Raw genomic sequence first — 27,746 nt, 5'->3', positions numbered from 1 at the left:
AGCAGAGGCCTACCCAGGTGTTAAACATTCCTAGTGGGTGGTGATTTTAGGAGTATATAAGGGTTGTTGTCATTAGCTTGGCTAATATAGATTGGTTGCTTCATCTAAGTGTTGCTTTTAAGTGTGTGTGGTTGGAGATATTCTGGAGAGTGTTGCTTCTAAGTGTGTGTGGTTGGATATATTCTGGAGATAAACTGGAGGTAATCTGAGGTATTCAGGAGGATAAATAAAAAGTTAAGATTCGTTTGATTTAAATTATTTACCTCATTGGAATGGCAGACTTAGTTCAGTGTAATAGTTGCTATGCATTTGTTTCGTGTTCCACTTTTTGGAGGTTTGGTTGCTGTCTAATCTGTAGACCATTCTCTATCTTGCGGCAGGAGATTGTATTTTTGAAGTCTGAGATTTGTAAATTATCTGGTAAACAAACTCAGGCTGGAACTGCTGCAAAGCCACTGCCGCAGAGACATACTAGGAATGGCAGATGGATTACTGTAGGATCTGGTAGACTTAGAGTTGTGGATAACAGGCATATTGCACAGTCTGTTGCTCTACATAATTCATTTTCTGCACTTTCAGAGTGTAATGGTGTCATGGAGACAGGCACTAAGGGTAGTAGTGTTGTGGAGAGAGGCACTAAGGTTAGTGGTGTTGTGCAGAGAGGCACTGAGGCTAGTGGTGTTGTGCAGAGAGGCACTGAGGCTAGTGGTGTTGTGCAGAGAGGCACTGAGGCTAGTGGTGTTGTGCAGAGAGGCACTGAGGCTAGTGTGTTGTGCAGAGAGGCACTGAGGCTAGTGGTGTTGTGCAGAGAGGCACTGAGGCTAGTGGTGTTGTGCAGAGAGGCACTGAGGCTAGTGGTGTTGTGCAGAGAGGCACTGAGGCTAGTGGTGTTGTGCAGAGAGGCACTGAGGCTAGTGGTGTTGTGCAGAGAGGCACTGAGGCTAGTGGTGTTGTGCAGAGAGGCACTGAGGCTAGTGGTGTTGTGGAGAGAGGCACTGAGGCTAGTGGTGTTGTGGAGAGAGGCACTGAGGCTAGTGGTGTTGTGGAGAGAGGCACTGAGGCTAGTGGTGTTGTGCAGAGAGGCACTGAGGCTAGTGGTGTTGTGGAGAGAGGCACTGAGGCTAGTGGTGTTGTGCAGAGAGGCTTGAAGACTATGATGAGGCTCAATAGAAAGCAGTTGTTGTTGGGGATTCCATCATAAGAGGTGTGGAGATGGACAATGGTGGTCTTGTGAGGTGTCTTCCCGGAGCTACTGCTCACAGAGACCGGAGACGTATCTGTAATATTGTTAAGCAAGCAAAGCAGGAAGGGGAATTGGATGTACTTGTCCATTTAGGGACAAATGACTTGGCTTGCAATGAGGTTTCAGAGGTTAAGGAAGTTTTTAGTGTTTTTGCCAATGATATACGGCATGTTGCTTCCACACTGTCATTCTCTGAAGTTCTGCCTGTGCATAACACTCAGAATGACAGGCGGATGCGTATTAGGGACTTTAACTTGTGGCTTGGTGAATGGTGTCTGGAGCAAGGATTTGGCTTTATTTCTCATGGTAGCTCTGTTTGGAATGGAAATAAACTGTACAAAAAAGATGGTTTGCATCTTTCTCAAAAGGGAACAAATGTTCTCAGTGAGCAGTTCAGAGGTTTTGCTAGGATGTATTTAAACTAGGAGGGGTGATAAAACATCAATCCAATTGTCCCCCAAAACAAGGACAGAAGGTGCCTGTAGCAAGTATGTTAAAAAATGATAAGCTTAGAGTCATGTCTACAAATGCTCGCAGTTTAGGGAATAAGATCCATGAACTTGTGGCAATAATGGCAACTTATAGTGTAGATTTAGTCGCTGTTACTGAGACATGGTATAATGAGAAAAATGACTGGGGCATAGCAATACCAGGGTACTCTTTATATAGAAAAGACAGGGGAGACAAGAAAGGGGGGTGGGTGGCCCTGTATGTGAAGGATAGCATAAAATCTAGCCTAATAAAGGTTAGTGAGGCGAACATAGAGTCCGTTTGGGTTACGTTAGAATTTGGTAATCACACAGTAACTCGTGTAGGTGTGATTTATAGGGCCCCACGACAAATTGAAGATTTAGATAATCTACTAGTTGAAGAAATAGCTAAAATGACAATGGCGGGGGAAGTTATCATCATGGGTGACTTTAATCTTCCTGATGTGAATTGGAAAACAAAAATAGCTACTTGTGCCAGGAGCACACATATTCTAAACTCCCTACTGGGATTGTCTCTAAAACAAGTCGTTGAGGAGCCAACTCGTAAAGAGGCCTTACTAGATTTAGTGTTAACAAATCGAGATTTGGTATCAGATATTACTGTAGGTGAAAGTTTAAGATCCAGTGATCATCAGTCAGTGTGGTTTAATATAAGAACAGTGACTGAGTCACACCACACAAAAACAAAAGTTTTAGACTTTAGAAAAACAGACTTTTCTAAAATTAGAATATGTGTAAAGGAGTCATTATCAGACTGGAGCAATTTAAATGGAGTCCAAAAGAAATGGGATTATTTAAAAGTTGCACTACTGAAGGCAACAGAAAATTGCATTAGGCTTGTCAGTAAAAGCAAAAAATTCAAGAAACCACTGTGGTACTCCGCAGATGTGGCCAAAATAGTAAAAAACAAAAAGTTAGCATTTAGTAATTATAAAAAAAAAACAGTGAGGAAGACAGAATGATCTATAAGATTAGGCAGAAAGAGGCTAAGCAAGTCATAAGAGCTTCCAAATCACACACAGAAGATAAAATAGCACAGTCAGTAAAAAGGGGGACAAACTTTCTTTAGATACATAAATGAGAAAAGAAAAGTAAAACAAGGATTAGTTAGATTAAAAACAATAGAAGGAAGGTATGTAGATACTTTACTCTGGTCTCACCTTTGAGTCTCACATCCAGTTTGTTGCCAAGTCCTGTAGGTTCCAACTCAAAAACATAGCCCGCATCCGCCCCTTTCTTACGCAAGATGCTACCAAGGAGCTTGTCCATGCTCTAGTAATTTCCCGCATGGATTACTGTAACCCTCTCCTGATTGGTCTCCCCAAAAGCCGTACTGCCCCGCTACAGTCCATAATGAATGCTGCAGCTAGACTGATTTTCCTATCCAGTCGGTCCTCTCACACCTCGCCCCTCTGCCAGTCCTTACATTGGCTCCCTGTATCCTATAGGAGTCAATTCAAAGTGCTAACCCATACATTTAAAGCACTGAACAATTCCAGCCCCTCTTATATCTCTTCACTGATCCAGAGGTATGCCCCTCCTCGTACCCTCCGCTCTGCCCGCGACCACCTCCTGACCGCTGCTCGCACCCGTACGGCCAACTCACGCTTGCAGGACCTCTCACGGGCGGCTCCTCTCCTATGGAATAACTTGCCTACTGCCATCAGACTCTCAACCCTAGTCTTCAATCATTTAAGAAGGGCCTTAAATCCCATCTCTTCAGGAAAGCATATGGCCTCCCAGAGTAATCTCTCCCTTACATACCTGTCTCTTGCTCTCCTATGGGATAGTGCTTTGCTCTCTCCTCCAGCTCTGCTTCACTCCTACTTGATATTTCCTATCCTAATGTTTCTAATACCCCACCTCCTATAGACTGTAAGCTCATTTGAGCAGGGTCCTCTTCAACCTATTATTCCTGTAAGTTTTCTTGTAATTGTCTTATTTATTGTTACATCCCCCCCCCCCTCTCAAAATATTGTAAAGCGCTACGGAATCTGTTGGCGCTATATAAATGGCAATAATAATAATAATAATAATAATAATAATAGATGAGGATAAAGGTCTAGCTGACTGCCTCAATTAATATTTTTGTTCGGTATTTACAGATGAAAATGAAGGAAAGGGACCTCAGTTAAGAAAAAGGTGATTTTACAGAGGAAGATGTTCTATTTCAACTGTCAAAAGTAAAGACAAATAAGTCAATGGGACCTGATGGAATACACCCAAAGCTATTAAAAGAGCTTAGTGGTGTACTATCAAAACCATTAACAGATTTATTTAACCAATCATTGTTAACAGGAGTAGTCCCAGAAGATTGGAAGTTAGCGAATGTTGTGCCCATTCACAAGAAAGGTAATAGGGAGGAGTCGGGCAACTATAGGCCAGTAAGCCTTACTTCAGTAGTGGGGAAAATGATGGAAACGGATTGTTGAACATCTAAAAACACATGGATTTCAAGATCAGAGACAACATGGGTTTACTTCAGGGAGATCATGCCAAGCTAATCATATTGATTTTTTTGATTGGGTAACTAAAATTATAGATCAGGGTGGTGCAGTAGACATTGCTTACCTAGATTTCAGTAAGGCTTTTGACACTGTTGCACATAGAAGGTTTATCAATAAACTGCAATCTTTGAGTTTGGATTCCAATATTGTTGAATGGGTAAAGCAGTGGCTGAGTGACAGGCAACAGAGGGTTGTAGTCAATGGAGCATATTCGAAGCTTGGGCTTGTCACCAGTGGGGTACCTCAGGGATCTGTACTTGGACCCATTCTCTTTAATATTTTTATTAGTGATATTGCAGAAGGTCTTGATGGTAAGGTGTGTCTTTTTGCGGATGATACTAAGATATGTAACAAGGTTGATGTTCCAGGAGGGATACGCCAAATGGCAAATGATTTAGGTAAACTAGAAAAATGGTCAGAGTTGTGGAAGCTGACATTTAATGTGGATAAGTGCAAGATAATGCATCTTGGACGTAAAATCCCAAGGGCAGAGTACAGAATATTTGATAGAGTCCTAACCTCAACATCTAAGGAAAGGGATTTAGGGGTAATTATTTCTGATGACTTAAAGGTAGGCAGACAATGTAATAGTGCAGCAAGAAATGCTAGCAGAATGCTTGGTTGTATGGGGAGAGGTATTAGCAGTAGAAAGAGGGAAGTGCTCATGCCATTGTACAGAACACTGGTGAGACCTCACTTGGAGTATTGTACACAGTACTGGAGACCATATCTTCAGAAGGATATTGATACCTTAGAGAGAGTTCAGAGAAGGGCTACTAAACTGGTTCATGGATTGCATGATAAAACTTACCAGGAAAGGTTAAAGGAACTTAACATGTATAGCTTGGAGGAAAGACGAGACAGGGGGGATATGATTGAATCATTTAAATACATAAAGGGAATTAACACAGTAAAGGAGGCGACTATATTTAAAAGAAGAAAAACTACCACAACAAGAGGACATAGTCTTAAATTAGAGGGACAAAGGTTTAAAAATAATATCAGGAAGTATTACTTTACTGAGAGGGTAGTGGATGCATGGAATAGCCTTCCAGCTGAAGTGGTAGATGTTAACACAGTAAAGGAGTTTAAGCATGCGTGGGATAGGCATAAGGCTATCCTAGCTATAAGATAAGTCCAGGGACTAATGAAAGTATTTAGAAAATTGGGCAGACTAGGGCCAATGGTTCTTATCTGCCGTCACATTCTATGTTTCTAATGTTTATGTAATAATGTAGTTTATACAATCTTATGCAATTTAAAATGGCTATGTGGTTTACTATGAGCCTAGATGATGTTGATCTAGACTGAAGTGATATTAAATCTAATTCAGTTCTGTTTCTTTTTGTCTTTCTTGCAGTGCTGGACCCAAAGGAGATAACATATATGAATGGAGGTCCACTATACTAGGGCCACCAGGCTCTGTGTACGAGGGTGGCGTTTTTTTCCTTGATATCGCATTCTCCCCAGATTACCCCTTTAAACCCCCAAAGGTTAGTAGTGTTATTTCTGCACCCCTAAATGGAAATGTCCTTCCTATTCCCGCTTCATTATGCTTTGCTGAATTCAGATTGTTAAGGTTTCACATGAACTTGACACACTGTCATCTTTTATTACATACTGGAAGTAGTTTATTGCTTAAATGTAAAGGTCTCTTTTAATGATTAAATTCAATGTCTTACACTCAAAGCAGCCACCCTACCTTACTTTTCATTCCTCATTATTTAACCCTCCTGGTAACTAACACCATAATATTATCATTACGGCATTGTACTTATTGAAAGCTTTTATTGTAGTTTTCACTTAGAATGTTCTCGAAAATGTTGCACTTATTGCCGCTGCTTTTATTACTATGCAAAGTTAAATGTGACGGCTAGGATTTAATGTTATAGTTAAGGTTAGGGGTATATGCATGCAAGATATTTTTCGAACTCCCATCTTATAAAGGCATACAAAGTGTCTCCAGTCCTTAACCCCTTAAGGACACATGACATGTGTGACATGTCATGATTCCCTTTTATTCCAGAAGTTTGGTCCTTAAGGGGTTAAAGGGACACTCAGGGCACCAACACAAGTTGTAGTGTAGACATTTAAAGGGAAACTATAGTGCCAGGAAAACAAACTCATTTTCCTTGCACTAAAGCTTCCCCATTTGTCAAGGGTGCCTTGAATACAATTTATAGCAAAATCCAACTCCTTTAATTAACTATGCTTCCCTTTTATTTTTCCCCTTTTAATGTAAAGCAGTCATGGTGACACAATTTGACAATGGCCAGAGCCTAAAGCAAGGTTTTGTTTCAGTTGCTAATTACATTTACCCACAATCCATCAATCTTACAGAAAGGCAAAAAACAGACATCGTGAGCAGAGGCTGTGTCCTGATATTGAGATCTAGTACAAGGAACAAAATATAATAAATAAAAAGAGGGAATATATTCAGAAAGATACAGGATACATAAGGAAAAGAGTATCACTTTAGAGTTAAAAGATATTATAATCATTAACTCCCATCTTTCTGAGACAGGCAGAATATCTCCATGGATGGTATACCATAGATATAGCCTGTACTGTCATGCTGTTATAAATTATGCAGGGGTGGTGATGTGCTGCCATGCTCAAGTCATCACCAGATAACTACAGCTCTTAGACTTTGGAGCAAACAAATATGTTTCAGACCTTTGTAAACGGTCCGAATTGTTATTATTATATTTATATAGCGCCAACAGATTCCATAGCGCTTTACAATGGGATCTTACCAGTACTACTTTTACATCACAACAGGCAGCAGTGGTTAGGAAGCCTCCTTTGGCATACAAATACCAAACAGTACATTCTATACATCGCGTAGTGCAATTCGTCTGTACGGAAAAAAAAACATATTTAGAGTTGACATTTTCTTCTTCTTGGAGTGATCCATGATGTCACACTCTGCCTTTAAACCTTACTATATTTATTATAGCAGGATTATGATGTCATTATACAGAGGGTTTTCATGGATTTTGTTGCCATGGATGTATCACTGCTACATGATGGCATTAATAAGCATTAGTAAGGAAAAAGCGTTGCATTACAATAAAATAAAACCGTGGTATTTTTTTAAAAATACATATTAATTATTATGGATTAGTATAAATTGCAAAGAAGAAATCTATAGATATTATATGATACATATTAGATGGTGTGTATTGCTCATAAAAAGATTGTAAAACAAGTAGTATTTATTACTGTTATTAATCCATGCTTCTGTACACGTCTATAAATGAGTGCTCAGCTGTTGGCATGCTGTATAGGTCATTAAAACCGTTAGAACAGCAATGTCCTGCTACAACTTTCTTGAAATCCTCCTGCTGGTTTAATAATAGCTTAGCAAAGATTGTGTTAACATAGGCACAAAATGCCTGCCTCATTATTTTGTTCTTCTTCTTGTGGCCTCCAACAGCTCGCCGGATTATCACATAGTTATGACATGTATTATCTGAATTTGCTAAAACTATTTGAATGGTTGAGTGACTATGTTATTTTAAAAATGTTTCCTTAGTATCTTACTATATTAAAGTAAATTGAAATCATAGTATATGTTTAGAATTTTGCATTGCATATACAGAATGCTCAACAAAAGATCCTATTGTATGGTTTATTTTAAAATGTAAACATCAAACCAAATGGCAATGTACCAAATTGGGAAAAACCATCCGGCTGTGTAAGGGGACTGCTAAATCCGGACAAGCCTGAATCAGGTGAAATCAAGCCTGAAACAGGTGAAATCCGGACCCAATTGCTTCCAATCAGGACTTGATTTTAAAATTGCTATGCTAACCAGCTGCCACATTAAAGGTAAAAATAAATAAATAAATAAAAAAGCCTGTGCTGATCGAAAAGACACCCATATTACTATAAGGGAGGTTTTAAATCTCCTCATGTCCCCATCTGCCACACAGTAGTTGGGGGCATATCTGCGAAATTTTTTAAACTAGCGATTGGGCAGTAATGCCTAGTTGCTCGAAAGGCCTCATTCCACCGGGGGTACTGTCGTACTCGTGAGATATCGCTGAACACACATATGTTTTAGAGCAACAAAATGTATATTGACAATGACATCATCAGTAAAAGTGCAATTTTTTTGTGTGAAAATGCAAAAACAATATGAACACTAACTTTGGCCTGGGTTTACAACCAAAGTGGCTACTAAAAAGACTGGACATTCCCCTTTTTGAATACCCTGAGTTGTCTGCTTTTGCAAATAGATTGCCATGATGGAGATCGTTTTCATTCCTGGGCTGCCATACTGTCTCAAAGGCAACATAGGCCCAGCAAACAATCTGGCATATTTCGATGTGTAAAAACTGAAAAATGGAACGTGCTATATTTCGCCCTGTAACTTCCCAAAACACCATAAAACCTGTACATAGGCGGTACTGTTTTACACGTGAGACATCGCTGAATACATATATGTGTATTACATTGCAGTAAAGGCTAACAGTATTATGACATTCACAGTTAGAATGTCACGTAGAACTAAACATTTTGTTTTTAATTCTTATTTTCTCCCATTTTTTTATATTTTATTCATTATAAATTATGTTTTATACCTAAATATTTGATGTTAAGTGAAAGCCCTGTTTCCCCTGAATAAAATTATATATAATAAGTGTGGGTGTACATAATATGAACGAGGTGAATTACGCCTGAATAGACATATAGCGCAATTTCAAGTTTTTGTTTACGTTTTGTTTTTAACATAACGTGTATATTTGGCTCAGTCCTTAAGGGCACTCCCCCTGCTCGCAATGCCGTCCACGCAAGGACCTCACGATCACATGGCTCAGGGGCGCCGAAGAGGAAGGAGGGGGGACTCCCTGGGCTCCCAGGTAAGTCCCCATACCGCGATCGCCAGTTTGGGATCACCGGCAACCGGGTAAGTACCTAGGACAGCGGGGACGTGCTATGCCGCCACCCGGCGTTTAGAGCCGGTTCCCTAAGGACGGCATAGCGCGTCCCCCGTCCTTAAGGGGTTAAAGGAACACTATAGCGTTAGGAATACAAATATGTATTCACCGTTTAGGATACTAGGACCCCGTTCCGTGACGAATAAATGGTTAATTAACCATTTATTTACTTACCTTAATCCAGCGCCGGGCTCCCTCGGCACTGGTGACCTCTCCTCCTCCATCAACATCAGCTTCCAAATGGAGCCGAATACGCATACGCGGCCAGAGGCGCACGCGCATTCAAATCCGCCTATATATTACTCAATGCTTTCCTAAGGGGATCTTTTTTAACACTAGACTCAGTGAGGACATCCAGCGTCAAATAAGTGCGATTTACTCCGTGTAAATCGAGAGAGCGGCCTCTAGTGGCTGTCAGGGAGACAGCCACTAGAGGCTGGATTAACCCTGAAGTGTAAACCTGCTATGTTTTCGGCTGCAAGGTTAAAACTAGGGGTACCTGGCACCCAGACCACTTCATTTAGCTGAAGTGGTCTTGGTGCCTATAGTGTTCCTTTAAGTGGTTAAACCTGCAATGTAAACATTGCCATTCCATTAATTCACAGAACAAATTAAATTATATGGGTGTCTGTAGTGTCCCAATAAGGTGCATCGCAATTTCCGTGCAAACTAGTGGTTGTAAAATGGGGATGTGGAGTTCGTGGATCTTGTATATAGCAGTCTTGATTCCCCTGAGCTTGGTCCCTGCCTTAATGTTAACTAGCAAGTATTAGCACTTTACAGGCGTCCTAAGAGGCACTTACAATTTGCAGGTTTGAATGAGCATAACACGATGATGGACAGATATTACAAAATGGACTTTCATCCTTCCCAGACCCCTTCACTTACTTTGTTACTGAGAGCGGGGTTAGTCATATCATAACTGGGTTATATAATAAGAACACAAGCATAATTCTCGGAAACCCTCTTTTGTAGTTTCCTGCAGAGAAGTGTTTACTTACTGATCCCTTGTGAGTTTAGGGTTTCTATGCTTTGGATAGTTCGGTTTCATTTTATGTATACAAACTTTGTTTCATATGTATTAAATTATGTTTTTTTTGCATATTAATTTCTATCTTTCATGGTACTAGAGAATTCCCTCTGTAGTTAGCTTTGTTTATCACTTTATTAAATTGTTAATCTAGTGGAAGCAAAATCTTATATTGAGTTACCCAGGTTGGTATAAATCTTATGAGTCACCTTAGATGCCCACTGTAAGTTTTGGGAATGAAAACATGAGGTGGTGTTGGTAGGATTTTGGTTTTAATTTGGTGCAATTCTATGCCCTGTTAGTGATGTTCAGTTAGAGAGTGTGAGTATGATGGGTTACCAGCATGGAATCTATAAATTTACTATCACAATGTCAGTGACTGGAACATTCTGAACATTGTGTTCAGCATAGGCATGTGCACTCTACATTGTGTGATGCAAAGTGTGGACAATGTATATTATGTGAATTTAGGTGTGAACAATTGACATTGGTAGGTTAAAAAAATGATTGTCTTTTATTATTTATTATTTATATAGCGCCAGCAAATTCCGTAGCGCTGTACAATGGGTGGACCAACAGACACGTAATTGTAACCAGACAAATGGATGCACAGGAGCAGAGAGGTTGAGGGCCCTGCTCAATGAACTTACATGCTAGAGGGAGTGGGACAGGGGCGTACCTGGAGCATTTGGCACCCGGGGCAGATCTTATATTTGGCTCCCTCAATTTTAAAATGTAAAAAAACCCACACATGTTTTTTTAAATGTATTTAGCATTGAGCAGTGTTTGCATTTTTTAATGTATTTAGCACTGAGCAGTGTTTGAGTGTTAACATGTTTTTGTATGAAGTATGTGTGAGTGAATGTAGGGGTGTGTTTGCATGAAGTGTTGGCAATTGAATGCAGGCGTGCATTTTTTTTTTTGTAGTTTGTTTTTTGAATATGTGGTGTGTTTTTATGTAGCGTTGATATTTGGATGCAGGGGTTGTATTTGTGTGTATTGTTGGCGAAATGCTGATGTATGCACATATACACATATACTTAAATATACACACACTGGCACACATGCAGATACATAGATACACAGATACACTGGCACATAAAGACACACAGACACATAAGTATGCACATACAGACACATAGGTATGCACATGCAGGTAAATAGAAACACAGTCATGCACAGATACAGACGAACACTGACACATATACAGATAGACACACAGATACAAACACACATTGATACAAACGCACACACTTACAGAGACACATAGACACAGACACACATACAGATACACTGACACAGACACACAAGTATAAATGTGTGTTTATTGTATGCAGTGTGTGTTTGTGTAGTGTTTGTGTACTGTATGCAGTGTGTGTGTATATGTGTGTGTGTGTGTGTATAGTGTATGGTGTGTGTGTGTGTGTGTGTGTATAGTGTATGCTGTGTGTGTATGTGTGTGTGTGTGTGTGTGTGTATAGTGTATGCTGTGTGTATTTGTGTGTGTGTGTGTGTAGTGCACGCAGTGTGTGTGTGTGTGTGAAGTGTGTGTAATGAGTGTGTATTGTTTTTGTGTGTGTTCATTCCCTGGTGGTCCGGTGGCACAGTATGGTTGTCCAGTGAAGAGGGGCCCAGGAGTCTCCACATCCAGCAGCAGCATGTCCACTGTTCTCGTGATCCGCGAGAGCGTTGCTGCGGGTTGCCATAGCAACATGCGGCAACACTCTCGCATATCGCAATAAGAGGACCTGCTGCTGCTGGATGTGGAGACTCCTGCAAGCAGCATGAAAACGCGCCCCTGGCGCCCCCCAATGAGTGGCACCCAGGGCGGACCGCCCCCCATCTCACCCTTAGTACGCCACTAGAGTGGGTTATAGTGACATAAAAGGTATGTATGGGTTATGAAATAGGTTAGTAGAAAAGTATTCACTGAGAACTTAGGTGATTTTTTACAGTTGCAGGGGAGGGGGGGAGGGTGAAAACCCGCTAACAGTTTAAATGGTATTCTTTCCTGAAGGAAGTGTGTTTTCAAAGATTTTTTGAAGGAGTGGAGACTGGGTTAAAGTCTACCAGAGAAGGAAAGGGAGTTCAACAGAAAAGGTGCAGCCCTAGAGAAGTCTTGGAGGGGGCCTTAACGAGACATACTTATGTATTCGGGAGGATAGGTAGGTTGGAGCAGCATTATGTAGGGACTTGTAAGCAAGCACCAGAATCTTAAATTGAGCCCTGTATCTAACTGGAAGCCAATGTAGGGACTGACAGAGGGGGGAGGCGTGGGAGGTGCGGGCGGACAGGAAAATGAGCCTCGCCGCCGCATTCATTATAGATTGCAGAGGTGCTGTCAGGGTGGTAGTCCAGTGCCCGAGACCCAGACACAGTGTCCAGGCGGCGGCGCGTGGGCCGGGATGTTAAGTAGGAGTATGCCTGATGTTAAGTAGGAGTCACAGTGTGGAGGTGGATTAGCAGGGTCTGGTGCAGGGTAACCACACACCCCCTGGTGTTGAGCACCAGCGTTTGTGCAGCCACATACCAAGACCCTGATTCAGCTTATGCGGATACCAGGAACTAGGAGCTTGGAATTTAAGCAGACCTCCCAGGAGCTTAATAGGGAGGCTTTGCAGCAAGATTGTATCCAGTACTAGAAACAAGGCAAGACTAGAGATAGGCACCAAACATGAAAACAAGACAGAACTAGTAGAACCCAGAACCAGAGAAGGATAGTAAGCTAAACCCAGAACATATACACAAGACATGAGGAAAACATGAACATGACTGGACAGGACTGTACATGGACTGGGTATACAAACTAAAACAAGACAGGATAACATAGGCAAAACAAGAGGAGAAATAACTAAGTACAACATATGGAAATCATGGGGATTTAGTCACACTATATGATCATACATTGCATAAGCCTGCCAACAACGCCAATGTACCCCATATCTGGCAGGTCCTACACTGCCTAATGTATGCTAAAACATCCTAAGTAGACATATATAGCACTTATCTGCAAGAAAGGGCAGAAGCTTTGAGCAGAAAGGAATGAAAAGGAATGACTCTGAAACAGAAAGGAATGATGGAAAACAAACGGGTGTGGCAACATAAAACAAACATTTAAAGGAAACCTGGAGACTGGGAAATCCAGGGACGAACTATAGGAATGAACCCAGAAATCCCAGCATAAAGAAAACCAGACATAGACTAGAAAACCCCAAAAAAAAAAACAAGAAAAACTAAGCAAGAATAGCAAAAAGAGTACTAAATACCAGAAGCCAAGTCCAGACATCAGAACAAAGCAGAGCGATCATGACAGGTGCAATCTGGGAACACGTAGTACCACTGAGAAGGGGATTGCAGTAGTCCAGGCGAGAAAGAACATTGGCATGGACCAGCACCTTAGTTCCGTCTGGTGTTACATAGGGGCGGATGTGAGCTATGTTTTTGAGATGGAAGCGGCAGGATTTGTTGATCGACTGGACATGAGGGGTGAAGGAGAGGTTGGAGTCAAAGAGAACACCGAAGCAGCGAGCCTGCGAGGAAGAGGTGATGGTGACGCCATTGATTTGGAGGGAGAGAGACACAGGAGTAGCAACACTTGAGGGAGGAAAGACCATAAGTTCTGTTTTGGACCGGTTGACTTTAAGGAAGTGAGCTGACAAAAAATCACGGAGAGGCAGTCAGAGACACGAATCAAGATTGACGGAGAGAGATCAGGAGAGGACAGGTAGATGTGCGTTCCATCTGCATATAAATGATAATGGAATGTAGCTGAGTTTACCAAGGGAGGCAGTATAGATGGAGAACAGTAGGGTGCCAAGGACAGAACCTTGGGGAACGGCAACAGAGAGGGGTTGGGAAGAAGAGGCAGAGCCAGAGAAAGAAACACTGAAAAAGTGCTGGGAGAGGTAGGAGGAGCACCAGGAGAGAGCAGTATCTCATAGACCGAGATTACGGAGAATGAGAAGAAGCTGTTGATGATCAACAGTGTCAAAGGCAGCAGAAAGATCAAGGAGAATTAGGATAGAGTAATGGCCGCAAGATTTAGCAGTGATTAAATCGTTGGATACTTTGGTCACAGCTGTTTCAACAGAGGGACAAGCGTGGAATACAGACTGAAGTGGGTCAAGCAGAGTTGGATTCGAGGAATATATGAAGTTTTATGACTTGGCTGTGAAAAATGCATGGAAACCTGAAACCTTAAGAGCTATGTCAAATGAAAGAATGCCGTTATTAAGTGCAGACATTTTCTGTGTATCTCCTATTTATGTCAAAAGACATTGAACTGCTGATGTAATTTTTACGTTATTAAACAAGCTTCGCATTTTGACACTCTTGACTATGTGCACGTGTGGTCTACTGTGGAGGAGAAAGAGCCAAGTCCCTGCATTTATGAATTACCCTCAGAGCTAGCTGGGAATGGGTACAGTGCAAAGTTGTTATGGTACTTAGACTCACCCTTTCCCTTTTGTAAGCAAATTCTATATTTGGCATATGAAATAACACTCAGACTTTGGATATACTAGGTTTATTTGAAAACTGAAGATGTTTTGCATTGTATAGAACATGTTATCAGAACATATGTTACACTAAACAAATTATAATGAAGATCAAATCCTCATTTGTGAATTAATGGTGATGAAGTAATGAAAAAGACAACTTTTATGACCTGACTTTTAAAAACTTCAAAACCCAATTTCATAGAACGGTATAAACTTTTCCTTTTTTTTTTTCTTCATTGTTCTAAGCTGTATCTTGTGGTTTCACATGGTATGGTATATTGACGACCTTTAGCACACAATCCCGGTGACCTACTGTATATCGAATTACTACTGACACAGTGTTTACCTAAAACAATTAAATCTTATTTATCGTTTCAATGACACATTATTCTCATGTTAACTTATTCTGTTTGTTGAATTGCTTAAAATTCAATACAATTGACAAAAAAACACCTTTAAGATAAAGAATTTCTGATAATTACCCACATAAGCACCTCATAGTTGTACAAGAATATTGAAAATTATCTTGTCGAAAGATGACAGCCTGCCAATCTCTCAGCAATTCTAAACTCGTTTGAGTATTTGTTTTTCTTCACCTCTTGTTTCTTTTTATATTCATTTGCTTTTATTGATTTGCTACTTTATATCTCCATTGTAAAGCTGCCTGAATATATTAAATCTGCATGAATAAGAATTTATAAAAATGCTGATAAAATATGTTGTGATACTCATGTTCATTAAACTAAACATGGGCTTGGTAAAGATTACCAATTCTATCACCTGCAAAGCTAACCCCAAGAAGCTATCAAGCACATCTACTAGAACTACATCTACACAAATAATAGCTGTGTTTGAAAGTGACATATCATAATCTCTGCACTCATATACACACACACTGCATTCATATGAGGAAAGCCCATGCATGGTACAAGCAGGACTGGTCAGCGATCTAAATAACATTTCTTGTATAATTGGCTCACTAAACATGCAGTGAATTTGAAATCCCTTTTTGCATTAACATGGCTTTTGAATACCAGAACTTGTTCAGCAGTCAGCGTAATGATCATTATGTCACTTCTACAAACAGACAATTCTGTTACTCTGAAAGCCTTTCATTCAAAGGCTTGCCTTGAACAAATGACTGGAGTGTTTTTTTTTACAGTCAATATAACTGTCTGCGCTGCTCTCTTCCTATATTAAAGATGCCTGTGCAAAGTCACCGCAACATTCCTCCATCTCTGCATTGTGTCGTTTTTTTTCTTTCACTTTGTATTGATGGCATCTGCTGTCATTACCTTTTTATTTGTGTAATATCTTTATGGAATGACACATTTATCATAGTGTCATATTACATTGTATCAATTAAAATAACAGAATTTAAAGGAACACTAATCTGTATTCCTAACACTTTAGTGCCTCTGTCCCTAGATAAATATAGGTCCCCCATTCCCACGTTTGCAGTAAAAAATGTATAAAATAAAAGTTGTACTAACCTATTTCCAGCACTAAGGCTCCTGTGGCGCTGCTTTCCTCTCCTCATCCCTACAACTTTTTGTGCTGTAGTTACATCATTAAAGTGGAGAGACATTTTTTTAGTGATACAAACTAGAGTAGCAAAACCTCCCATTAACTAGGGAAACTTTAAGAAAAAGTCTTTATTTCACCCCATGTGAAAGGTTGGTGGTTCATTATTGTTAAAGGGACACTATAAGCATCAGAACAACTTAAGCTTAATTAAATGGTTTTCGTGTGTAGATCATGCCCTTGAAGTCTCACTGCTCAATTCTGCCATTTTGGGAGTTAAATCACCTTTTTTTTCTGTCTATGCAGCCCTAGCCACACCTCCCCTGGCTGTGACTGATACAGTCTGCAAGAAAACAAAATGGTTAATTTTCAGTCAGATGTAACATACTTAGAAGTTGTTATCTCCTGCTCACAGGTTTGGAGGGCTATTAACAGAGCAGGAGATATTACATTTTAAATTAAACAGAATTTGCAATAAAGGAAGTTTAACCCCTTAAGGACCAAACTTCTGGAATAAAAGGGAATCATGACATGTCACACATGTCATGTGTCCTTAAGGGGTTTAAAATTAGATCTCTCTTTACAGGAAGTGATTAGGAAGGCTGTGCAAGTCACATGCAGGGAGGTGTGATTAGGGCTGCATAAACAAAATTATTTAATTCCTAAATTGAGCAGTGAGACTGCAAGGGCATGATCTATATACAAAAACTGCTTAGTTGAGCTAACATTGTGTTGGTGCCTATAAGGTCCCTTTAAATGTGGTGAGAATTGCTATATAACTGTTTCTAATGATTATTAGATTAATATGTAGTTGCCTTGTTTTTATATATACTAGAATGCAGGGGCCACCAAGCAAATGATTTGAAAGTACAAAAAGTCTGTACTCCCCCAATCACTTATGATTTCTGTAAGATTAATACATTTAGTATTAGGAAGGATTTTATGTAGTCATTAATTAATTCATGTATAGCTTTTATACTTGAATATATCCTCTGCCCATGAAAAGTGACTCCAAAACTAATTAAAAAAGAAAATACATTTTGCAAAAAAAAAAAGTCTGTACACAAACTTAACCTACTTGACAAATTAAAGGGTTAATCAAATTATTATTATTTTTTTAACTGCATTTTAATAAAACACTACTTTTTGTTAGAGTAATCTTTGCTGACATGCCCCAACCCCCCCCCCCCCCCCCAAAAAAATAATTAAACAAATAGGGATAATCTTACTTCTATCGACTCTCAATGCCAAGTTCGGGTACTCCACCGGTAATGTTACTCACCCTAACTATAGGGGGACGAACATTAAGTTGGATGAGCTGAGGGGAAACTTGGGCAGAACAGAGAAGAGGGCTTGTTACCAGCATACTATGCCTTCTGACAACAGACCTCAACTATGCAAAAATTTAGCCAGCCTGGAAGACTTGTTTTGGAATGGCTAATGTCGCTGCCAGAGGTGGATAGACTTCTGGCAGCAATGGGCTTTTAACTCTGTATGTGCTTACAGAGTCAAAGCACAATGACAACTTCAAAACACTGACGAGGTCATGGTGCTTGGCGATACCCTTTAACCCCTTAAGGACCAAACTTCTGGAATAAAAGGGAATCATGACATGTCAGGCACGTCATGTGTCCTTAAGGGGTTAAATAAATAATCCTGATTATCCAACCCAGTTGCTGGAGGGTCCAAATATGAAGAACTTTATAACCAGACTTAGTGATACTTGCTTAGCGACAATGCAGATGACATAAGCAGCTGGTTGTCTTATCTCATTGAAACATTGAAATAAATTAAAAATATGCATGTGCCTATTTCTTTTTTGACTTCTAATTTTATAATGTGTGTACAGGTGGTCCTCATTTTGCGACCTACTTGTTTTATGACGGCTCGCACTTACAGCCAGCTATCTCGCAGGGTGGTAAGTGTGGGCCAATGTGGAAATTAGAGGGTTTCCCTGATCTGCTGCGTTTGTCTATGTTTGGGGACATTTCCCCCATGGATCAGATTGTTCCAGCACATCTTGCAGATGCTCAAGTGGATTAAGATCTGGGGAATTTGGAGGCCAAGGCAACACCTTGAACTCTGTCATTTTCCCCAAACCATGCTAGGACAATTTTTGCAGTGTGACAGAGAGCATTATCCTTCTGAAAAAGGCCACTGGCATCAGATAACACCATTGCCATGAAGAGGTGTATGCAGTCTGCAACAATTTCTAGGTAGGTGGTACATATCAAAGTAATATCCACATGAATGCCAGGACCCAAACTTTCCCAGAACATTGCTAAGAGCCTAACACTGCCTTCACCAGTGCATCCTGCTTCCATATCTTCCAAAGATAAAAGACGCACTTGCACCCACTACGCAGCCAGATACGCAGTAAACTGCAATACACTATGTGTTCTGACACCTTTTTATCATGGCCAGAATTGCTGTTGTTTTTTCAGCCCTTGTCATAGTCACTCGGATCTCTTTGCTTGCCTATTTTGCTTCCAACATGTGAAATTCAAGAATGACTGTTCACTTACTGCCCAATATATCCTACCCATTGTCAGGTGCCATTGTAATGATATAATCAATGTTATTCACTTCACCTGTCAGTGGTTTTAATGTTGTGGATGCTCAGTTTTTAATTATATATATATATATATATATATATATATATATATATACGGATCTCCTTGCTAAAATCCTTCGTTGTTGCAATAAATCTGATTAAGTGGATGCATGTCACAGTTTGTACTTCTGTCGACCAAGTGAATTATTTATATGCATCATCTTTTCAGTTTCTCCATCAGGTATCATTGAAGGGCCATTAGATCTGTCTACAAGGCAATGTGTCACAATCTCCTTTTTAATATTTAAAGTGCCAATATTTGTGCTGGGCTTGCGGGTGTTGATATCGGTTTCCTCAACATTCGAGACCTCTTGAGACATTTGTTGAGCATGCTTTTATCAACTGGAAAATATATAGCATTTTATTGAAAGGCTAATGGAGACATAATATTACCGTATATACTTGAGTATAAGCCGAGTTTTTCAGCACATTTTTTGTGCTGAAAAACCCCAACTCGGCTTATACTCGAGTCACTGTCTGTATTATGGCAATTTACATTGCCATAATACAGCCTGGGGGCTGTGTGCGGTTACTTACCTCTCCTGCAGCTCCTGTCAGCTCTCTCCTCCTCCGCGGCGGTCCGTTCAGCACCTCTGTCAGCTCCCAGTGTAAGTCTCGCGAGAGCCGCGGGGTCATAGTGCGGCTCTCGCGAGACTTACAGTGTGAGCTGACAGAAGAGCTGCACGGAGGAGAAGGGATCTGACAGGAGCTGCAGGAGAGGTAAGTGCCCCACCCCACTGAACTGCCAATGCCACTGGACCACCAGGGAAGGAGAGCCCCCCTCCCTGCCATGTATCAAACAGGGAGGGGGGACGAAAAATAAATACAATAATAATAATAAAATAATAATAAAAATAAATTAATAATATAATTAAAAAAAATATTAAAAATGCCCACCCCCCACCAAGGTTCTACATCACACACACACACACTGCACTCATACACACACACACACTGCACTCATACACACACACACACACACACTGCACTCATACACACACACACACTGCATTCATACACACACTGCATTCATACACACACACTGCATTCATACACACACACTGCACTCATACACAAACTGCATTCATACACACACACTGCACTCATACACACACACTGCATTCATACACACACACTGCATTCATACACACACACTGCACTCATACGCACACACTGCATTCATACACACACACTGCACTCATACACACACACTGCACTCATACACACACACTGCACTCATACACATACACTGCACTCATACACACACACTGCACTCATACACACACACTGCAGTCATATACACACTGCATTCATACACACACTGCACTCATATACACACTGCATTCATACACACACTGCACTCATACACACTGCATTCAAACACACACTGCACTCATACACACACATTGCACTCATACACACACACTGCACTCATACACACACACTGCACTCATACACACACACTGCACTCATACACACACACTGCACTCATACACACACACTGCATTCATACATACACACTGCACTCATACACACACACACACACACACTGCAGTCATACACACTGCACTCACACACACACACACACACACTGCACTCATGCACACACACTGCACTCATGCACACACACTGCACTCATACACACACACACTGCACTCATATATACACACACTGCACTCATATACACACACACTGCATTCATATACACACACACTGTAAATAAATATTCAATTAATATAATTTTTTTAGGATCTAATTTTATTTAGAAATTTACCAGTAGCAGCTGCATTTCCCACCCTAGTCTTATACTCGAGTCAATAAGTTTTCCCAGTTTTTTGGGGTAAAATTAGGGGCCTCAGCTTATATTCGGGTTGGCTTATACTCGAGTATTTTTGTTTTTTTTTAACCGGGTTATTTTGCAACAAGCTCTGTCTCCTCTCACCCTGTTCAAAATGTAGGTGTATGTTTGCATCCTCTGAGATATTCAAATCTAAAATGGCACGAGTCATATAATAATGTTTTATATTCATGGCCAGCTGAAAAGACACAGTCTATCAAAATAACATGAATGAGGCTGTTCGGCTCCCTGATGGCAGCCACAATTTTTTTTCATGATTAAACGTTCTCGCCCATCTCACCCATGCTCTTACATTTTATACAATAAAATGACCAGGAATTACTTATTTCAACTACTTCTTGATCCCTACCGAAACTGCAGATGTCATAATCCTTTTGTTTATCTTTAAAGGGAATCTAAAAGCACCATAACCACTAAATCATATTGGATGCAGTCCCTTGGTTTTATCAAGCCATTTTTAAGGGTTTCCTGAACACACAACACTCTTCTTTGCTTGGAACATCACATAGAAACATAGAATGAGACGGCAGATAAGAACCATTTGGCCCATCTAGTCTGCCCAATTTTCAAAATACTTTTAATTAGTCCCTGGCCTTATCTTAAGTCTAGGATACCCTTATGCCTATCCCACACATGCTTAAACTCCCTCACTGTATTAACCTCTACCACTTCAGCTGGAAGGTTATTCCATATGTCCATTACCTTCTGTGTAAAGTAATACTTCCTGAAATTATTTTTAAACCTTTGCCCTTCTAATTTAAGACTATGTCCTCTTGTTGCGGTACTTTTACTTCTTTTAAAAATCGCCTCCTTTACTGTGTTGATTCCCTTTATGTATTTAAATGTTTCTATCATATCCCCTCTGTCTCATCTTGCCTCCAAGCTATACATGTTAAGATCCTTTAACCTTTCCAAAGTATCAATAGCCTTCTGGCGATACGGTCTCCAGTACTGCGTGCAATACTCCATGTGAGGTCTCACCAGTGTTCTGTACAGTGGCATGAGCACTTCCCTCTTTCTACTGCTAATGCCTCTCCATGTACAACCAAGCATTCTGCTAGCATTTCCTGCTGCTCTATTACATTGTCTGCCTACCTTTAAGTAATCTGAAATTATTACTCCTATATCCCTTTCCTCAGATGTTGATTAGTAGAGTATCAAATATTCTGTACTCTGCCCTTGGGTTTTTACGTCCAAGATGCATTATCTTGCACTTATCCACATTAAATGTCAGTTGCCACAACTCTGACCATTTTTCTAATTTACCTAAATCATTAGCCATTTGTCTTATCCCTCCTAGAACATCAACCCTGTTGCAAATTTTAGTGTCATCAGCAAAAATACATACCTTACCATCAAGTCCTTCTGCAATATCACTAATAAAAATATTAAAGAGAATGGGTCCAAGTACCGATCCCTGAGGTAACCCACTGGTAACTAGACCTTGCTTCGAATATACTCCATTGACTACAACCCTCTGTTGCCTGTCATTCAGCCACTGCCTAACCCATTCAACAATATTGGAATCCAAACTTAAAGATTGCAGTTTATTGATAAGCCTTCTATGTGCAACAGTGTAAAAAGCCTTACTGAAATCTAGGTAAGCAATGTCTACTGCACCACCCTGATCAATTATTTTAGTTACCCAATCAAAAAAATCAATAAGTTTAGTTTGGCATGATCTCCCTGAAGCAGGGGTGTACCTGGAGTATTTGGCACCCGGGGTGGATCCTTTATTTGGCACACAATGTGTGTATAGTGTATGCAGTGTGTGTATGCAGTGTGTGTATAGTGTGTGCAGATGCAGTGTGTATGTTGTGTGGAATAAGTGCTGCCACTTACCTGCCCGTCCCATCCTTCTCGACTGGTGGTCCGGTGGCACAGCATCACTGGGCAGTGAAGAGGGGCCCAGTACTCTCCATGCTCGTTTCCCATCCAGCAGCAGGGTCCTTTGTTCTCGCGATCCGCTCTCGCGGATTGCAATAACAGAGGACCTACTGCTGCTGGATGGGAAATCACGTGGATACTCGAACATGGCACACCTGTCCCTTTTCATAAGACACAGGGGTGGCGATATGCAGCCCCTGTGAAAGTTCGCCCTGGGCACCCCCTTAGTGAGTGGTACCCGGGGTGGACACGGCACCATTCACCAAGCCACAAGCTAATATGCATCCACCTGTCATTCTGAATGTTATGCACAGGTAGAACTTCAAAGAATGACATTGTGGATACAGCCTGCCGTATATCATTGGCAAGAACACAAAACAATTCATTTACCTCAGAAACCTCATTACAAGCCAAATCATGTGTCCCTAGAAGGACAAGTACATCCAATTCCCCTTCCTGCTTTGCTCGCTTTACAATATTACAAATACGTCTCCTGTCTCTGTGAGTAGTAACTCCAGGAAGACATCTCACAAAGCCACTATTGTCCAACTCCACAAATCTTAAGATAGAATCCCCCAACAACAACTGCTTTCTATCAGGACTCACCTTGTCCTTTTTGTCATTGGCTGCTCTCTTGCTCACCTTAGGCATAGAGGATGGTGGTTCCACAAACTCGGTGTCTGAGTCTGTCTCTGTAACATAACTACAATCTGTGTCTTTACATAATTCATTTTCTGTACTTTCAGACTGTGCAGTATGCCTTTTGTCCACATATCTAAGTCTACCAGATCCTACAGTAATCCATCTGCCATTTCTAGGACATCTCTGTGGCAGTGGATTTGCAACAGTCCCAGCCTGAGTTTGTTTAACAGATAATTTACAAATCTCAGACTTCAAAAATACAATCTCCTGCCGCAATATAGAGAACTGTCTACAGATTAGACAACATCCAAACCTCCAAAAAGTGGAGCATGAAACAAATGCACAACAACTATTCCACGATGAAGAAGTTTCACCTAGCCTTTTAATCATAGACGAAAAGAGCCGTGTTAAGCTGCAAATGTTTGCATTGTACGACTAGTTTGTAAGGATAAAGAAGATGTAACTTCCCCATAGTGGTGTCCCAAGCAGAGGGGGCGTGCTCTGGATGATGCAGAATCCTTTTTTTTGTTTGTTTGATTCTTCACTCATTGTACACTAACTGTGGCAGTATACTGCGGTGGTTATCGTGATTAGAGTTGTTACGGTTTTTTTCTTTTTTTCTTCTATTGCATAGATGGTAGGAGGGGGGTTCTACATCAACCTGTGTCATGCCTTTAATAATAGTAGGTGTTTAAAAGTGTTTTAAAATAATTTGAAATCCAAAGCATGTTATTGTTTCATGAGATATTGCTATTAAATGTTTCTTTTTTTCTTTTGGGTGGTTGGGGTGGTGGAGATATAAAAGTATTCTTGCCCTTGTCTGGTAGGACTGTATGAGCAATAATTGTATATGTGTTTTTATAACAATTAACAACATAAATCTTTTATTTTTTTAAATAACAAAATGACAAGAGATCTTGTTTTCTACCAGGTGACATTTCGGACAAGAATTTACCACTGTAACATTAACAGCCAGGGCGTGATCTGCCTTGATATCCTGAAAGATAACTGGAGCCCAGCCCTAACGATTTCTAAAGTTCTCCTGTCTATCTGCTCGCTGCTCACAGATTGCAACCCTGGTAAGATATTTTGTGTGTGTGTGTGTGTGCACATACATTGATTTATTGTGCATGTTAATATTTACAAATTCCTATCTGTCTATTTTCCCATTCTGCCTGCTCCAAGTATAAATGTGTTTTCTGTTTATGTAGTTTTCAAGTTTATCTGGCTTGTAGTCATAGCTTGGCCAATTAAATCAGGTCAAACGATACATAAACCTATAAAATACCTCATTCATTTGTATAACTACATTAAAGCAGACCTGCCATTATATATAAAAATATATTTGAAAATGCCTATATGTTGAGAATATATTTGAAATGGCAAAAAATGCAAAGGGTCTACACAAATTAAATAATGGGCTCTTTTTTATATATGTATTCATGTGCTTAGAACAAAATGAGACAAATCCAGCATAATCCACTTTTCCTCATGGTTGATGGCAGCTGTCAGTCGCTAATCACTAGGTCAGGGTTAGCCAATCTTCTGCATTCCATATCTTGTGGACTACATCTCCCATAATACTCTGACAGCTATAATGCTAGCAAAGCATCTGGGGAAATGTAGTTTACAACGTCTGGAGTGACGAAGGTTGCCTACCTCTGCACTAGGTCATAGGACTTGCACTGTTCAATAAATCACAGTGGTACACAAGTCGACTCAGAAGATGTCAGCCATCTCCTGGAATGTAGTATGAAAATACCAATAAAATAAAAAACTTTATGAAAAGGTTTGATCCATTTGGATTGGTATTTCCAAATCAGAAAGTAATCTTTACTTGCTATGATGTTTCAGTACTAATAAAGCTTTGTGCATTTCTATGGCATTGTTAATAGTCATGAAATTTTCTGTCTAAGCACCTTAATCTCTACATTTTATGGAGATGGTTATGGTTCAAGGATTCTATGGGTGTAAATCCATCTAGTTTTTTTTCCAAGACCATTTTCAAGTAGTTTGACAAAAAAAAAAGAGAAAACCGATCTAAAGCACTTAAAGCTTGTCCTCTTAGTTTCACCATTCCCCATTATGTATCTAACTATTTATTTATTTATTTATATAAATATATATTTATTTGACTGTAAGGGTACACATTCATGCTTTATTTAGCTTTAATTTTTTGAGTTAATTAAAGGTGTAGTGCACACAAAGGTTGGACACAAAGCACCTCACCTTAGTAGTCTATATTTTATTTAATGTTTCATTTGCCACACATTTTGTATTTGAATTAGCTTAAAAGAGGACTACAGTGCCAGGAAAGCAAACTTGTTTTCCTGGCACTATAGGGTTATTAGGTGTGTCCCCCTCCCGCTGGGCTGATGGGGTTAAAACTCCTTCGGCCACTTACCTTAAACCAGCGCAAAGCTTCCTTGGCGCTGGTGACCTCTCCTCCCCCTGCGGACGTCAGCTCCGAATGCGTATGCACGGCAAGAGCCGCGCGCACATTCAAACCTCACCTATAGAAAAGCATTACTCAATGCTTTCCTATGGACGTCCAGCGTCATCTCACTGTGATTTTCACAGTGAGAATCGCGGAAGCGCCTCTAGTGGCTGTCAGGTAGGCAGCCACTAGAGGCTGGATTAACCCTCAATGTAAACATAGCAGTTTCTGTGAAGTGGTCTGGGTGCCTATAGTGGCCCTTTAAATTTTGTATTAAAAAAGGAAGAAGAAGAAAAAACAAACTTGCACCCATTGAGTCCTTTTCCTAAAAGCACTACAATACTCTTTAGTGGTTGTGGTGCTGGAAATTTTCCTTTAAGTTCCCCGATTTGTAAGACAAAAGGTGTCCATTTTTCTATTTTCTGACTCAATAAAAAAGGTTGTATTTGAGGGACTTGCATCTTTCTTTACTGTCGCTAGCTATGCAACTATGTTGGGAGAAAAACTAATTAATGGACTTAATGTGCTTCATTTAGGCAGATTTGTTTCTATTAGTTCAGTCTTGCAAACATGAACGTGGCATTTTACTAATGAATTTAATCAAATTTGCCTACGCAGCTAGTAGAATGCAATAAATTGTTATACTTTATAAATTGTCGCCTTTTCCTTTTTCATGAGGTATATTGTCTTAATTATGCAGTGTTGAGAAATACGTTGGCTCTTCATAAATAACATTAACAAATAACTACATGCTCTATGGAGATATTTCTAAACATAATGGAATCAGTTACCAAAGACCAAACGTCACATTTTTGCTTTGGTTTTATGCAAAGCATATATCTTTATCTCAAATATTTGTTGTTAGTGCTGTTTGTTTTGTTGTTTTGTTTTTATTACTTGCTGTGTCTGTGTATATTATCAGGCTTCAAAGCGGAGCTATTATTCGCTGAGCAGCGGCATTGTGGTATTATTTGAAGACAATGTGGTCCTTCCCAACCAGATGCTCTTCTGTATAAACTGTATAAACTATATAAACTTCAAGCACTTGTAGGCACAACCAAAAACTAAGTTATTACTTGTCCGTTTTTGAATAAGTTCACACACCTGTTAACCTCTGATTACCTTCAAAAGCAAACCAGTAAGTGTCTGGGAAATCATAGCCAATCCTGCACCTCTTGCTGAGATTGCTATTTACTACACAAACACATGCTATGTGCTTTTCTTACAGAAAGAAATATGGTCTGCTCACACATGTGCACTGCTGCTGTCTATTCACAGAGACGCATAAGAAATGAAAGGGGAAACTTTTTTTGGACAAAGGGTTTTGGGAGAAGAAAAATGATTAGTGGATCTTCTTCCTGGGTTGGGAGGAGCTTGCTACTGTATAGGTCAAACCAAATATCACAGCACGTATTGTAACAGGGAAGCAGATGTACATTCACATCAAACTTTATAAAAATTTTTTTTAAAAATGACAGTCCATTTTCTAGGTTAATAGCATAGTTTCCTGGTTAGGAGAGAGGTCCTTCTTAGTGGGACTTCAGCATATAATCCGCACATACTAGTTGGATGGATTTTAAAAGGAAGGAACCGGTCGATCATCATTCAAACAGCTTTTACGGTCCACATAGTGCTACATTATAAAGACCCACAATATTCAAAGAATATTATATGTTAAATGCTCTTCCCCTTTAGGTCCTTAACAGCAGCATGTGCCTGGGTCAAGCTATACAAGGAGGCAAAAAGAGCAGGTGGATCCCCAAAGGTCCAAGGTGCACATATCTGTAACGCTCCCCTATTTGATGTCAGAACTGAGAAGCCATGTTTCTTAACACATTTAAGACATGGATCGTTGACATGGCCTTCTCCCGTTTACCACTAACCTTTCATTTCAGTTCTCTTTCTTTACCGCTACAACTTTTTTGTTTTGATGTTTTCCTCACATATTGCAATCAGGCGTGCTCTGTTTTAAGTGATGTAGAAATCATAAGGCAGATGTACATTTACTTGGCAAGTACAGCACCTTTAGAAACTTAACATGGGTGTTTTTTGTTTGTTTTTTGGTAAC

The 27,746-nt window shown here is 40.1% G+C and overlaps 1 protein-coding gene across 2 annotated transcripts in view; it reads left to right on the top strand.

Annotated features, from left to right (window-relative positions):
• The window catches only part of LOC134608060 (ubiquitin-conjugating enzyme E2 E2), a 237,185-nt gene that overhangs the window by 189,636 nt on the left and 19,803 nt on the right, over positions 1-27,746 (top strand). For both annotated transcript variants that reach the window (XM_063450692.1, XM_063450691.1), the window contains exons 4-5: positions 5,602-5,734; positions 24,173-24,320. In XM_063450692.1, coding sequence (XP_063306762.1) covers positions 5,602-5,734; positions 24,173-24,320 — 281 coding nt within the window. The remainder of the gene's footprint in view (positions 1-5,601; positions 5,735-24,172; positions 24,321-27,746) is intronic.

The sequence above is a fragment of the Pelobates fuscus genome, chromosome 4 (genome assembly GCF_036172605.1).
Source record: "Pelobates fuscus isolate aPelFus1 chromosome 4, aPelFus1.pri, whole genome shotgun sequence".
Classification (NCBI taxonomy): Eukaryota; Metazoa; Chordata; class Amphibia; order Anura; family Pelobatidae; genus Pelobates; species Pelobates fuscus.
Note: the sequence above shows the minus strand (reverse complement) of the source record. Positions and strands in the feature narration are given on the sequence as shown.